Consider the following 16,951-nt stretch of genomic DNA (forward strand, 5'->3'; position numbering starts at 1 on the left):
CGTCACAATACGCCAGTCACTACTCTTGATGAACTGTGGTATCGTGTTGAAGCTGCATGGGCAGCTGTACCTGTACACGCCATCCGAGCTCTGTTTGACTCAATGCCCAGGCGTATCAAAGCCGTTATTACGGTCAGAGGTGGTTGTTCTGGGTACTGATTTCTCAGGATCTATGCACCCAAACTGCGTGAAAATGTAATCACATGTCAGTTGTAGTATAATATATTTGTCCAATGAATACCCGCTTATCATCTGCATTTCTTCTTGGTGTAGCAATTTTAATGGCCAATAGAGTACATAGCTGTCCATACAGTTTACATAGCTAAAATTTTTACTTTGAAGCCTGAATTATTTTTTGATGTGCAGCACCAATCCGAAGAAAAAAGAGAAGTTTTACACTAAACAGGTGAGTTAGGAAGTGGGGCGACGAGAGATGCAGCCAGCCTGGAGTCCGCGTGCAGACGCCGGCCTGCGAGGCCGCCGGCAGCTGCGCGCTGTCTGGCGCGGTATATAAGCACCGTGCGCCGGCGCGCGCCGCCAGTGCAGTGCAGTGGGCAGCGGCGGTCTGTTGCCTCGTCAGTCCCGTTGCCATGGAGCTGCCCGGGATCAGCGCCGCGTACCTCAAGCAGGTCAGTCTCTGTCTCTCCGGCGGCCCCGTCCGGGGCAGCAGCCACTCCTGCTGCACGCTGCGCCGCGATTCGCGAGCGGAAGTCGGCGTCCGCGATCTGGCGCTGGCATGGCGGCGAGAAAGCCGCTCTCGCCACCCTGTCTGCGAGGCTGCGTTTCTACTCGAGACTACTCGCGTCGCTCCGTCAGCTGTGGTGGTCGCGAGTGTTCAGTGCAGTTTTGTCACAGTGCATGGTTTCCTACTCAGTGGCTCCTTAAATCACATAATTCGTTATTGGTCAAATGTTTGAGGGAAGTGAAGACTCCCTATAAATTACTCAGTGCGTTAAATATAAACGTAGGCTTCCGCGGCCATTGTCAAAAATCAATAAAAATTTTCTGGGTTTGTGACCGCATTTTCAATACGTAAAACTAGCGACGTTTCGGTCACTATTGTAAGTGATCTTCAGGGTGCTTGTGTTTACTATTACTGTTACTGTTAAAGTAAACAAAAACACCCTGAAGAAGGTCACTTGCAATAGTGACCGAAACATCGCTAGTTTTACATATTGACAATGCGGTCACAAACCCAGAAAAATTTTATTGATTACATAGTGGGTTTTTTTCCGAATTTTCGTACCCAAACTGAGGATGCGAGATGGACCAAGGGGGCATCAAATTGACCAGGGTGAGGTCTAATTTTGACAAGAATATTTAAGTGTTTGGAAGTAATTAGGATAAGTAAGTAAAACTTAATTAATGATGTGAGGGAAAAGAAAAAGTTCGCGAACAGATGTTGCTAGCTATGTAAATGAAATGTCAAAACGTTCAAGTCTTCAAGGTCTAGTTACACTCGTTGGGTATTTAACTATTTCTTTCGAATCAAGTAGTAAATGTACGACATTTCGAGAACAGCAGACGCTAGGAAAGCAAATGAGGTGTCAAGAAGATTATGTTTTCTGAACAAAACTTGCAACAAAAAATGATAAAGAAAACCGTTAAATGTTTTATGAAATGATTTGTCTAGAAGAAAGAAATGAAATAAATTAGAGAAACTTTTGACTCATCTTTCAGGATGCTCGAAATCATGTACAGCAAATGAGGTGCGTCAAATGTTTCTCAAATCTATTTTGTTTCTTACTTTTAAGCAAATCATTTCACAAAACATTTGATCGAACTTTTTCAATTTTTTTTAAATTATCGACTTTACTGCTAGAAGGATCTGACGACTCAGTAATGTGCTGGAGTTCTTTTCTCTCATTTGTAACAGAAATTGTTTACATGCTTCTCCCAGTTAGTATTCAGTCAGTGACATCAGTTTTGTAGATTTATGCGTCCTAAACCGGAAAAGTCTTCCTAGTTCTTTTCATATGTTTCATCTGTAAAATTTATGTGGAAAAAGAGTGCGCCACTTGCGTGTTGTACTTTTCCCTGGTTGTCGAGTGACCTGTTGCGTACGATCAATGCGGAACTTCGCTCTGTAATACTTGAGAACTGTACTTTCTCTCTCCAGCTGTAAGAACTTCCTGCCTAGTTGAAATTGTATAGTGGGCCGGGACTCGAACCCGTTTTGTGCTGTGCTATTCTCCTTCCTGCTGTAATTTTGCTAGATGTTAACGTCCTTGTCGTTTTCGACATCTTTCACTGGTGAAACTTTTCTAACCAGTAGTGGGCGTGATGCGTATCAGTGTGTTTCGTGTGTTTCCCGAATACTCTACAATCTGTTACGTACGGTGTTGTGGATGAATCCTGAAAACTGTAATTCCTCAGAGTGGCACTTTCTCTTTGCAGTGGAATATAAACTGCAATAACTTTCTAACGAATTGGAACTGTGTGCTGGTCCGGGGTTCGAACCATCTTTTATGCATAACATTGAGGGTTCGAGTGCCTTTCGAAAAAATGAGTTGTAGCTCCCTCGTAGCTACCGCCATTAATGCTAGTTTTGTAGGATTTCACATGCTAGACTGCAAAACGTACTCCTAGCTATTACCGGTATCTCTTTCATTGGTGCTGCTTTATTTAGCTAATAGTGGGACAGATGCATAAATATGTACAAGATGCACACACGAAAACGTACTTTTAACCATAACAAAATCCATCGGAGTTCGTCATTCTATGTATGGCTGAAAATGCTTGGTTCCATTTTGTCCATTTTAGATCGACAGTATATTACGTAAGGCTGACTCGAAAGATCATTCCAAATTCTGTAAAACTTCAGAATTATACGTACTTTCTTTGTGTGGAAGCGCACTGACTTCTTAACGAATTGATTCTACTTTGCGCAGAGTATAAGGTTTCGGTTATTTGGACAAAAATATGTTACACTCGTGATACTCTTAGCTTTTAGCCATTTCCGCTAACTTTGTAGATGTTGACGTGCTGGAGTTCAAAAAATACTCTTTGTTGCTTTCGGCATCTATGTTCATTGTTGAAACGTTCTGTTTAATTTAAAGCTGTTTTCTTTGCCATGTTTCGAGCCAGCACTCGTACAGCCGGCCGCGGTGGTCTAGCGGTTCTAGGCGCTCAGTCCGGAACCGCGCGACTGCTACGGTCGCAGGTTCGCATCCTGCCTCGGGCATGGATGTGTGTGATGTCCTTAGGTTAGTTAGGTTTAAGTAGTTCTAAGTTCTAGGGGACTGATGACCACAGATGTTAAGTCCCATAGTGCTCAGAGCCATTGGAACCAAGCACTTGTACAGACAAATTGGGTTAGAGTTCCTGTCCGGTAAACAAGTTTTGATTTTCCAAGAAAATTATCGTGTAATAATTTAACTGTTGTTTTTTCATAGCATTAACTTGTAATACAACTCTTTGAACACGTATGTTTTGCAGTCATTTTGTCCCTGATGGATGGACGAATACAGTGGACCTACTGAAATAGTTGTATTATAAAGGCAGCAACCACTGATATTTGTTGATAAATTTTTAACCTGTGATTCCAATATTTTCTGACGAGAGAGATCTCACATCTGGTAGATCATCATATCACGGCTGAAAGCGGAGAGTGCACCATCTGCATGACGCATGAAAACTGGTCGTAAATCATTTGGAGATGAGCAGGAAATGATCGAATCTACTCACTGTTTAAATAAATAATGTTTTTCAGAAAAATGTGACTTGTTGCCGACATTCTTATCTAATCTGAATTTTCATCGCTCTAGAAAGTCTGTGCTCATTTTTTCTATTTTTCTTTAAGGTGCGAAATTTGAATTTGACAGCTTCACGTATAGTTGTTCTTACTGCACACAATTTCACAATACCGAGAAACATGGGAACTTCCTCCATGTTGACAAATTTTTGTCGTTCATCTTGTCATTTTGATTGCGTTTCACCTTCCAGAGTACAATACATCACGTCATCCGTTGTTCAACCGGTTCCCAGGAACGAATGGGCTATAATGATAACGGCAGAATATCAGGCACATTCCATTATCTCCTGCGAATGAAGGGTCCGTTTTCTCAAGTGTATTAGCCGTTATCAGCGTCTTGCTGTTGTGGAGAGAGGCATGATTAGCGTACGACATTTATCTGTCTTCGCAGAAATGTAATTATTATAGGCGAGAAGACAAGAGAAATTTCCAGTGCGTCATGTGTTACTCATTAAACCCTTGATCCCAATCACCCTCGCGTACAACTTTTATATTCCCGTGGGCAGTCCAATGCAAGAACCAGTGGGAGTTTCAAGACACGATCGTAGCAGATTTTTTTAATACCTAACGTGGCTTCCTTCTCTTGCAATGCTTTCTATAAGTGAGAGACGCAAGGTTTACCGTACCCGTGCTTTCGATTCATCTGCCTGCAAGTACACAATTGGAGCGAGATGGTGGGCCCAACTGGACTCGCATTCTAGAGCAGCCATTCAGATTTAAGTTTACCGTGCTACCCATAAATCTTTTAAGCGAACGCTGGGATATTTTCTCTGAAACGCAAGCGGCCTATTTTTCTCCCCATTCTTGTCGAACAGAGCTTGTTTTCCGTCTATAATGACGCAATATAAAAACTGAATGTTTCCTCCTTTTTTTCACTACATAGTCCGTGATGGATACGCCGCACTTTCTTGGGCTTCCCCTTTTCTAAACCTCTCGCGTACAGACCACAGGAAAAGCGGTCGTCTTCATGTGTCTACCATTATGTATCTTGTTTTTGTTAAGCTTTCATGCGACGTACTATGGAGGTATAATACTTCTTTCAGTCTGTTTTGAATTTTTTCCTCTGCACTTGTTTTTATTTGATCCTTTCGTGCGACGTACGGTGGAGGCTTGTTTTACAATCTGTCTCGAATAAATTTTCCTGTTAACTTCCCTAGTAGCTCTTCGGGAAAAGAACGGCGTCTTCTTTGCAGAGATTCCCGGGTAAGATCTCTGCGTATCGCCTTAGCACTCTCGTATCGACTAAACTCCCAGGTTATACACATAGCAGAGAACCTCTGTGTTCAAAAGATCTCTTCCTTTTCCACAATTTAAGTGGTTCATCCATAGCACGCTGAGTGAAGTGATTTGAAGCGGAGGGGAATTTAGCACAGTGCCTATTAAAGCACGCTAGGGTTCAAACCTACACTTGGATTGACGACGTTTGGTTTACTTCAATTTATGCACAGAACACACTCACTGAACACTAGTGCCACCAAAGATGACCAAAGTCTGAAGTGTCGATAGTGAAAGACTACGAACAAGCAGGCGAGATGACATAGACTCTGTCCCACTGTTTTTTGACAAGGAAGAGAGCAGGAGTCCACGCAGAGTTTAAACAAAAACTTCCATCCCTCTTTACAAGGTTGCTCGCTAATTTAATCTCAACAGCTCCATTAATAACACTGTCCCAATAGCTGGACGTGCATGCCGATATCTCGGTATTGTTATATAACATAGGATGACCAATATCCAAACAATGTTCGGCAATATCAGATCTGCTTGGCCGCTGTAATCGTCTATGCCGTTTATGCTCAGTACATCGGTCCTCCACGGTCCTGATAGTCTGACCAATGTATGTCATGCCACAGCTACAAGGAATGCGATATACACCCGCCTTACGCAAACCAAGATCGTCCTTAACAGAACCCAAAAGCATTCTAATTTTAGATGCAGGTCGGAAAACACATTTCACATCGTATTTCCGTAAAATACGACCGATCTTGTTGGAACTGCTTCCTGCTGTGACGTCCCTTCCCTCCTTCTGCACCCGTCGGGAGAAGACGCGGCTCGTAATGATGTTCGTCCCCGCCACTATGACGTGGAACAGCACCTGTAACTCTCGTAAAACACAGCTCCTCGTGTAGTTAAGAAATATAATATTGTTCGTCCGTAACACTCTTTATCAGTTTGTGTTAATTGATCAATTGTTTATCTTTTATCTTATGCCCGGTTAGTTTCGTTGAGCAGTGAAATCTTGGATCTTAATCCAGTCATTACGGTCGTTTTTCACATCATCCTTAGCAAGGATTAATAACTGTTGTTCGTAATTCCGTTTCTATGCCGTTGCTATGTCAAATTATTAACAACGGTCCAACGTAACTCTATAGAGTAGAAATATCTCTGGAGTGAGCATTGCGTCCTGCGCATGTTGCCAACATTAAACTGGAATTGTCACGTGATCTAGGGACGACGTCGATTGTTTAGCGCCAATTCGCGTCCGCCATCAGGTAACGTCACGTCTTGTCACATAACACCAAAACATTCTACAACACCTTTCGAATGGAGGCATTCGCACAGCTCGTCAACGGAACGTCACGTCATTTCACGGTACGTCACGGTTTCTCGGGAAGAAAATTTTGACGGTACCAGTCTGTTAACATCTTAAGTTAACCTATTTTCACCGCGCTCTCATTCTCCTTATAATAGTCGATATTGTACTGTTGTACCTTCATAATCTTTATTTTATAATAGCGCTTTGTTTTAGTGACAAATTGGAGATGTTCCATGACGACTGGGATATTTTTTCCACTTTCTTACACAACCGAGGTTGTATATCTGAAGGCGAAAAGTTATTTAGGTTTTACGATAACACAACGTAGCTGACACCCACAATGTATATGTAGACGAAGCAAATTCCACCATATGACATTGTAAGCAAAAAAGTCAGCTTTAATGAAGGAGTAAAATACAGTTGTATATGACGTTATTAATTACGTAAGAAAAAACATAATGGATAAGTTTAACAGGCTTCAAAAATGGCTCTGAGCACTATGGGACTCAACTGCCGAGGTCATTAGTCCCCTAGAACTTAGAACTAGTTAAACCTAACTAACCTAAGGACATCACAAACATCCATGCCCGAGGCAGGATTCGAACCTGCGACCGTAGCGGTCTTGCGGTTCCAGACTGCAGCGCCTTTAACCGCACGGCCACTTCGGCCGGCTAACAGGCTTCATTAATTCGTTTGAAGCTTTCTTTGATGTGTACGAATGTACATATTTTCCCTAGCAAATAATTGTCGATGTTTTGAAACGTTGTCTCACTTCTCAGTAATTTACCAAACATAATTGATCGAGAACATAGGTTATAAAGCTTGCTTCGGCCATTGACAAATTTTGTCGTTGTTAGCTCCTCAGTTCTGATACTATACTCTAACATTTTATGCATATTAGGGGTGGTGACTCAAAACCCCAATTTCGCCGTTCAGTACTGTGTTAAGCGACTTGACGAGATGTGACATGCTGACGTGAAGCTTCTGTGACGTCATGCTCGTTCATTTTGCTCTTGAAAGCTAAGAGCCCAATTTATTTCAAATATCAGACGTAAACTGCTATGGTGCCTCCAAACGTCTATACTAAATCCACAGCACTTAACGAAGGGAATCTGTCTTTACTAGCGATATGACAACATTCAAAATTTATAGGGCAAATGACGGACAAATCTACGGCGTCCCGAGATCACGTGACCATTGTGGCAACGCATGTTGACAACACAAAATCAATTCTGTGCTTCTGAATGCTCACTCCAGAGATATTTCTACTCTAGCGTAACTCCAGAGATCACATATGTTGAAGTAACGTCCTTGTAACACGCTGATTTTTATATTATTCACTGTTCACTGTCTGTTATTCTTGTCTTCACACAGTCGCTTAAAATGTTTAAAGGACTCAAGCACTGGCATGAACATACGTAATATTATTCCTTGAATCATGTAGACGACACATCTGACTTATCTCTTGACTAATAGTTTATTAATCTTTTTGTAATTAATTGTTTGTCCCTATTACGCACACCCACCGGTATGTCATTCGAGATTAACTTCTCATCAGTCCAGTAATCGTGACGTTGACAACAACTTTGGATTGAACGGCGTATTGGTTTTTCTTCATGACTTTGTATTATTGTGTCCTACTCAAGACTGCGAATAGTTTTCGTGTCACTGATCCATTACTATCAAGTTCGCAACTGTTCTTCAGTCCGAAGGTTAAGTCCAGTAAATCAGTGTCACTCAATTAAAATCACCGTCGCGTTGATAACGGTAAAGATTACTTTATTCAGTCGAATGAGTGAGAATGGTTTTAGTCTTTCTCTCCCGAACTATCGAACTTCCACAACTGAAACAGTCTAATATCGTTTGCTTCCAGAAGACTATCGCAATAGTACTCTAGAGCGACTCAAGAGCAACTAACTAAACATTTCCATATCCGAGATGCATTGTAGGCGCATTGAATTTCCTTCTCTTCGGTGATAAATGTTATCTTTCACCGAATTACCTCCTTGGATTTAACCTTTGTTCATATGAATTTAAATTTATTCTATAGATGTTTAAAAGATAATGCATGACAACCCTCTCCTTTTATCTCCTCTTTTGTATGTTACTCTCAGTATTTAAGTGTTATAGTTGTTAACCAAAATATTATCAGTGTAATTAATTTTTTTTATCACCTATAGTTGTTGTCACTGTCAATATGACTCACTTCCCTACTTTAAGTTTTCACAAAGTTTGTTAATTGGGGTTTTCTGTCCTTGGGGCGTTACACTGCATAACGCAAAAAGGTGGTAGACTTCGGTGTCGACTCAGTATTATCATTAGTCACCCGATGCACAATTGGTCGATAGCGCAACGCACGTTCAATCTGTATTTCACTATAACTATTCTGACGAAATGCAGCTTCAAGATGGGCCAGCTCAGGCATTCAAATTCTCCCTGCCATGAGGCCAAACAACAAAAGTATCAGCAACATTTCTGAAGAAACAGAAGGGTTTCAAAGGCGCCGACTCCAATGCACGATCCTCGAGGTCTTCCATAAACATATCGGCGGTCGCTGTAAATACTACATGGCTGAATTCCCGTTAAGTTGTTTGAAAATTCTATACACCATGAGAAACTCAGGTGACTGATTGATTATATTGTATTATTTTGTCATGCGTTGACTGACATAAAAATAAGGCACCCAGAAGACATGGCCGGCCGCGGTGGTCTCGCGGTGCTAGGCGCGCAGTCCGGAACCGCGCGACTGCTACGGTCGCAGGCTCGAATCCTGCCTCGGGCATGGATGTGTGTGATGTCCTTAGGTTGGTTAGGTTTAAGTAGTTCTAAGTTCTAGGGGACTGATGACCACAGCTGTTAAGTCCCATAGTGCTCAGTGCCATTTGAACCATTTGAAGACATGATCAGATGTCAATTTTAACTTCGCGCTCGTATACACCATCGGCGGTTATGTAAATGATTAGAGTTCCATTTGTCTGTGACATGTAAAAAGACCACCAGAGCTCATTAGTGTGTTTGTGTTTACTGTAGTTACCAGACCTGGGCGTGAACAGCATCAGATGTTGAGTGACCACTGTGGAGGACACAAAGGTGCCGCATACTCGTATGAGACAGCGTTATCAGCACCAGACGGAGTTTGAAAAGGGCCGCATTGTGGGTTTACATTTGACGAGCTGGTTGAATTGTGCAATGTCCAAATTTGTGGGGCATTCGGGTGTGACAGTGACCCGATGTTGGACTGCATGGCTCCCTGAGGTCAGGCATACTGGTCCTCAAGATTCCGGTCGACCACGTCGGACCATCGCCATATTGTACACCAAGCGCATTGTAATGCCTTCACATTTGCGCCCGCCAAACGAGACAAAGCGATGCGTTCAGTGCAATATCGTGTCTCATTACGCACCACTGGTTGAAGACTAGCAGCAGCCGGACTAGGGAATCACTGTCCCACGTGTAGGCTGCCGCAAACACCACAACACAAACGGCTGCTTTTCGGGTGGTGCCCTGACTGGAAAGCAGAAGCTGCTGATAGATGGCGTCGCTTTGTGTTCACCGATGGATCGTGGTCCCGCACCGATCGTCTACATAAAACGGATCGTACACATCGTAAACCTAATGGTTTAGGTGCTCCGAGGTGGGCGGAGGAACAGTCATTATTCCCAATTGCGAATTCATCTGATGTGTTTCAAATGGTTCAAATGGCTCTGAGCACTATGGGACTTAACATCTGAGGGCATGAGTCCCCTAGAACTTAGAACTACTTAAACCTAACTAACCTAAGGACATCACACACATCCATGCCCGAGGCAGGATTCGAACATGCGACCGTAGCGGTCGCGCGGTTCCAGACTGAAGCGCCTGTAACCGCGTGGCCACACTGGCCGGCCTGATGTGTTTCGTAACGGCTGTGGTCGCCGCAGTTGATCGTCATCAGAATAACACAGGCTCTGCAATATCGTAGTTTCAACAGTTGCGGGACAGTTTGCCTCGTGAGATGATGCAAGGGCTTTTGACACCCTACCCAAACGATTCAAAAATGGTTCAAATGGCTCTGAGCACTATGGGACTTAACTTCTATGGTCATCAGTCCCCTAGAACTTAGAACTACTTAAACCTAACTAACCTAAGAACATCACACACATCCATGCCCGAGGCAGGATTCGAACCTGCGACCGCAGCGGTCGCGCGGTTCAAGACTGTAGCGCCTTTAACCGCTCGGCCACCCCGGCCGGCCCCAAACGATTCAGTGCATGCATCCAGGCCAGAGGGAGGCAGCATTACACTGATTAGTGGGCTCATACTTCAAAGTTCTTTGTAAATTTGACTCGATTTTGTAATCGCTGAAGTAACGTCACATACATGTCAATCCCCGAAGTTTCTTTTCGTTTCATCTTCATCTTCTGCGAGCTTCAGTTTTTTTGTCAGGCAGATTTATAACCTCTAAGAGCTGCAGTTTAGATAAATGCATCGCTTGAAAATTTAAGAAATGTGTTCAGGAACTATTTAAGAACTCTAACAGTAATAAAGTACCACAACTTTGACGCCATCATAATTTACACGATATAAAATCGAAGTACGCTAAACATTATTTCATTGATTGAATTTTCCGTTGGTACTTGGCAGAACGTGATAACAATATTAAACAGGAAACACTTCCTATCGTTCTGGAAAACTGTGTTTATTTGATCACAAACCGGCTTTCGTCTTTTTGGGTCATCGTTGGGTGACAACTGACTCGCAAACGTAGATAAAATAATGTGCGACTTACATAGAGTAGAAATATCTCTGGAGTGAGCATTCAGAAGCGCAGAATTGATTTTGTGTTGTCAACATACGTTGCCACAATGGTCACGTGATCTCGGGACGCCGTAGATTTGTCCGTCATTTGCCCTATAAATTTTGAATGTTGTCATATCGCTAGTAAAGACAGATTCCCTTCGTTAAGTGCTGTGGATTTAGTATAGACTTTGCAGGCACCATAGTAGATTACGTCTGATATTTGAAATAAATTGAGCTCTTAGCTTTCAAGAGCAAAATGAACGAGCATGACGTCACAGAAGCTTCACGTCAGCATGTCACATCTCGTCAAGTCGCTTAACACAGTACTGAACGGCGAAATTGGGGTTTTGAGTCACCACCCCTAATATGCATAAAATGTTAAGAGTATAGTATCATAACTGAGGAGCTAACAACGACAAAATTTGTCAATGGCCGCAGCAATCTTTATAACCTATGTTCTCGATCAATTATGTTTGGTAAATTACTGAGAAGTGAGACAACGTTTCAAAACATCGACAATTATTTGCTAGGGAAAATATGTACATTCGTACACATCAAAGAAAGCTTCAAACGAATTAATGAAGCCTGTTAAACTTATCCATTATGTTTTTCCTTACGTAATTAATAACGTCATATACAACTGTATTTTACTCCTTCATAAAAGCTGACGTTTTTGCTTAAAATGTCATATGGTGGAATTTGCTTCGTCTACTTATGTTCTTATACATATACATTGTGGGTGTCAGCGACGTTGTGTTATCGTAAAACCTAAATAACTTTTCGCCTTCAGATATACGACCTCGGTTGTGTAAGAAAGTGGAAAAAATATCCCAGTCGTCATGGAACATCTCCAATTTGTCACTAAAACAAAGCGCTATTACAAAATAAAGATTATGAAGATACAACAGTACAAAATCGACTATTATATGGAGAATGAGAGCGCGGTGAAAATAGGTTAACTTAAGATGTTAACAGACTGGTACCGTCAAAATTTTCTTCCCGAGAAACCGTGACGTACCGTGAAATGACGTGACGTTCCGTTGACGAGCTGTGCGAATGCCTCCATTCGAAAGGTGTTGTAGAATGTTTTGGTGTTATGTGACAAGACGTGACGTTACCTGATGGCGGACGCGAATTGGCGCTAAACAATCGACATCGTCTCTAGATCACGTGACAATTCCAGTTTAATGTTGGCAACATGTGCAGGACGCAATGCTCACTCCAGAGATATTTCTACTCTATGGAAGATACAAACGATCATCGAGGTATAATAAGGGGAGGTGGGGCTTCAGACTTAATGTTGCTTTGAAGTCTGCGCCGTCAAGTTAGATGCCCCAAAACAGTGGCAGACTACTCTTTACGGTTGCTTCCTGTTCTTAATTTCTGTCGTGAGCAAGCAATAGTTGTTTAATTAGGAACTCTTACAGTACTTTCGTGAATAACACACCGTCAGGAAGTCATTTTCAACACATTTTTCTAATTTTAATTGCTTGTTTGAACCAGTAATATGACGCATTCCGCCTCGTTAATGTAAGTTTCTTTCCGGTAGTTATACTTTTCGAATAACCAAGAGATGAAGTATCTGATGCGAAAAGGGTGCTTTCGTAATTCAACGTTTTCCCTAATACGAACGGACGAAACTGATGTTCGGTCAATGATACATTCTCGAAAATCCTGGGAACGTATTTCGCTATGTGTGATCGGTTTCCAGTCTTTCCTTCTCATAGCGTTTACCCAGAGCACTTTTCGAGATGGTATGATAGGAAATCTGAAGTCAAATTAGGGAAAAAAAATTACAGCAAAAGTAAACCACGCTAAAAAAAATCGCGTATTTAAAAGAAAAAATCGCTAGACGAGGCTGCTTACGAATAAAACGTGATTCCTTTACACTTTAGACTGTAGTCAGAATGATTAGTGCACCTATAAATGAGGTAAGCTTGCATTTTTGATCAAAACACTTCCACCAGAAGCTAATGCTTGAGGCAACTAACATGGCCGACGTCGGCTTCAAGTCTGCGACATCGTGACAACTACCCTTATTATACGTCCATGGAAAATACAAAAATTATGAGCTATGATTGTTTACGTAGGAAAGTATTACATTTCTGTGTCACGCAAAAGTAGTAACATGCAATTAAAAATCAGAAGGTAAAGTTATTGCTGTGGAGATACGTTTCGCAACAGATGGAAAAATAGAACTGAATTTACAATTTTAATCTAATATTTGTATAACTAAAACCGAATTTAACAGAGAAGGAAACAGAAAGTGAGTTTGATACTTTAATACTAAACTGGCATCTGTGTCATATGTTTATTGATTTTCACTATTTACAGTAGAGTGATTCGTCTGCTGTTCATAACACAATGTCACACTTCACAGTCTATATCGTGTGGGTGATTCTTACTTAAAAGACGTCCAACAAAGGTTACAGTCACGTTGTTATGAATTACTCTGTCAACACTGAAGCCTGTGTGGTTTGATGACAGGGAATGAGAAACTGGACACGTTTCTGTGTAAATGCGAACGGTATCAAGCGCATGTAACACGGTCTCTTCTCTCGCCGTGGCCTTGAGAAAGACGCGAATACCGTTAGCCGGCGTGCAGTCTCTCTTAATCTCTCCGTTCCCTTGCACACGAACGGATTAGTTCTATCCAGTGGGACAAAAACCTAGGAGAGGCCGAGCTTCTTTGTTTACAGTTAGCTGCCGTGCCGCTCAATAGTAGGCGCCATATGCCTTTCAAGCGAGATGGAGTTTGAGTTTGTAAGGGACAAAATCGATGAATCCACAAATATTATAAATTAAAGTACCACGCCGCATTTTTCTCTCTGCATGTGAAGGTTAATGTGTATAGTTTTGCGCTAGCTGGATTTAGTTGATGTGCGTTCGGAGTAGACGGAAAATAGAGCAAATTTTTCGCCAATTGTTTACCTTAATTTTAGAAAATTTTTCTCCTGTTGAGGAATGGTTTCACTATGACTAGAAATAATCTACTTGGATACATATTTATTACAAAATGGCCTACAGTATAGAAGAAGTGAAATTGCATTTGGGTAACAACTGGCAAAGTGGATTGCAAAACCACCTGCTCACATCTGGTCTACATCTACATGTCTACTATGCAATTCATACTTAAGTGCCTAGCAGAGGGTTCATTGAACTACTTTCACATTGTTTCTCTTTCGTTCCACTTTGTAACAGCGCGCGGGAGAAACGAACACTTAAATCTTTTACGTGCGAGCCTGATTGCTCCTACTTTATTACGATGGTCATTCCTCCCCAGGTAGGTGGGTGTCGATAAAATATTTTCGCCATTGGAGGAGAAAGTTGGAGACTGAAATTTCATGAAAGAGACCTCGCCGCATCGAAGTAACGTCTTTGTTTTAATGATTGCCACTCCAACTTGCGTATCATATATTAAAAAAAAAGTGACACACTCTCCCATATTTCGCGATGTTAGTCTTTGAAACTTTTAAGATCCCATATTGCACAGAAATATTCTACCAGAGTACGGACATGCCTAGTGTAGGCAGTCTTTTTGGTGGGTTTGTTGTATCTTCTAAGTGCTCTGGCAATGAAAATTAGACTTTGGTTTGCTTTCCCCGCAACAATATCTACTGACCGTTCCAATTTAAATTGTTCGTAATTGTTATCCCTACTTATTTAGTTGAATTCGCACCCTTTAGATTTGTGTAATTTATCATGTAAACGAAATTTAACGGATTTATTTTATTACTCAAGTTGATTACCTCATACTTTTTTTTATTTAGACTTTGTTGTCACTTTTCCTACCTTATAAATATCTTGCCAAAATCATTTTTCAATTGGTTTTGACCTTTTGATGACTTTGCTAGACGGCAAGTGACGGCATCACCTAAAAATCTAAGAGGGCTGATCAGATTGTTCCCTCAATCATTTATATAGGTTAGGAACAGCGGAAGGCCTGTAACACTCATTGGGGAACGCGAGGAATCACTTCTGTTTTAGTCGGTGACTTTCTGTCACTTACTACGAACTGTGACCTTTCTGACAGAAAATCGCGAATCCAGTCGCACAACTGGGACGATACTCCATAGGCGCGCAATTTGATTAGAAGACATTTTTTAGGAATGATAACATAAGCCCTTTGAAAATTGAGAAATATGGAAGCAATATGATATCCTATGTTGACAGCATTCATTACTTCATGAGAATAAAGAGCTAGTTGTGTTGCACAAGAACGATATTTTCTGAACCCGAGCTGTCTGTCAATAGATCGTTTTCTTTGAGGTAGCGTAATTCATAACGTTCGAACACGATATATATTCCTATGACAGTGTGTTCTTAACAGGCACGGAAGAGAAGACCATCTCTTATACCACATAGAGAAACCACGCACCATTTATGTGAAAAAGGGAAGTTCAAAGATATTAAATTAATCTTAGCTGAGTTATGTATCTGAAAGCGGTAACGTGCAGCGTTACTTTTGCTGAAGAAAAATGACTTCTAACGATGATGGAGTGAGCATCAGATCCTCTCTTATACGGTATGTGCTGTATTGTAGGTTACAAATAAAAACTCTATCACATTTTTTTAATTTCTTATCCGGCTTCATTACATGAAATTTACCTTACCTGTCTCCCAAAATGTCCTAACTCCAGTTTATATGAACGTAATTCTGCATTTGGAAGGCCTTGAGATCTTTATAATTGAGTGGGCAGTTTAACCATATGTAGCTGCAAAACATCACTTAATTCTCTGAATTTCTGTTTTAATAACTTTAAAATAAAGATATTGTGTTTTCAGAACTTCACGATTACGTGAACAGGAAACTTGTTCGAAATAAGCTCTTTAATTACGAGTGACAAGAGAAGAACGTGGTTATTTCGTAAAGCAATATCCTCTGTTTCCCAAGAAAAGAGAGCCGTTTACGGGGACAGTTCGTCAGGTCATAACATGCGAAGTGATTGTACTTTCGCCTTTGCAAATGTGAAAACAAAGAACAACCCGGCTCTAAACCGAGTAATTTGAAACCAGCGGGGAGGACGAATGGGGGAGTTATGTCAATGTCTCACGCAGTTGTGCTGTTTTCACATGCCAGATACAAGTTATAACGGTACTGTGGCAGGCTTACGTAGAGCAGTGTCGCTGGGCACCAAACAGTTAAAGTTTGGAAAAACGTGCAGGGTGAAACTCGAAAGAGGGGAACCAAAAAAATTGTAATTTTAATTTTGGTGAGGAAGCTAATAAGCATTTCTGTAGCTGTGGAAAAATGGTAACTGAAGGCCTGTTGCTACGAAGAACACTTTACCTTCTTAATTTTCAGGACAGACAAAAAATAGCTTTTCCTTTAGGTGTATTTGTTGATGTGAACGTATTATATGCGATCGATTTCGGAACTGATAAACTTCTTCATCGGATGCCTCAGGATCCCAAATGATGAAATTTATTAGCTTCGAGACTGGCCACATGTAATATTTTTATCTCGCAAAGAACAGCTGAAGAAAGTTTTTTTTTTCATGTATCACGAGCAGCTGAATTTTTCGCGACCTGTATGAACTGAAAGGAAAAAGAAATCTTTCTAGCATGCGTGTCCACTGTTCTCCAATTTAACTATATGACATGTCTTGGGATCATGGGCGGAAAGTAACTACCTGTTTTAAATTTTTTTTCTTCTACAGGTATAGCTACAGGAATAGCTCAAATTTTTGCACACACATGCAGTTTACAATATATCGTTATTTTTCCAAAAGTTACAACTACATGTACAATCCAGTATTTTCTAGAAACTGTCTTGAACGGACAGGTACGTTTTCTACGACCTCCCTCAAGAACTCAGCAGGAACACGACTTATGACGTCACGGAACTTACTTTGGAGTTCGCCAAGACTCTGTGGTTTGCTACG

At 41.3% G+C, this 16,951-nt stretch overlaps 1 protein-coding gene across 1 annotated transcript in view; it reads left to right on the forward strand.

Annotated features, from left to right (window-relative positions):
* Positions 1–552: 552 nt before the first annotated feature.
* LOC126242629 (facilitated trehalose transporter Tret1-2 homolog) overlaps positions 553–16,951 on the forward strand; it is a 284,620-nt gene continuing 268,221 nt past the window's right edge. The window contains exon 1 of the mRNA XM_049948104.1: positions 553–629. Coding sequence (XP_049804061.1) covers positions 591–629 — 39 coding nt within the window. The 5' untranslated portion in view covers positions 553–590. The remainder of the gene's footprint in view (positions 630–16,951) is intronic.

Source organism: Schistocerca nitens, chromosome 1 (assembly GCF_023898315.1).
Source record: "Schistocerca nitens isolate TAMUIC-IGC-003100 chromosome 1, iqSchNite1.1, whole genome shotgun sequence".
Lineage (NCBI taxonomy): Eukaryota > Metazoa > Arthropoda > Insecta > Orthoptera > Acrididae > Schistocerca > Schistocerca nitens.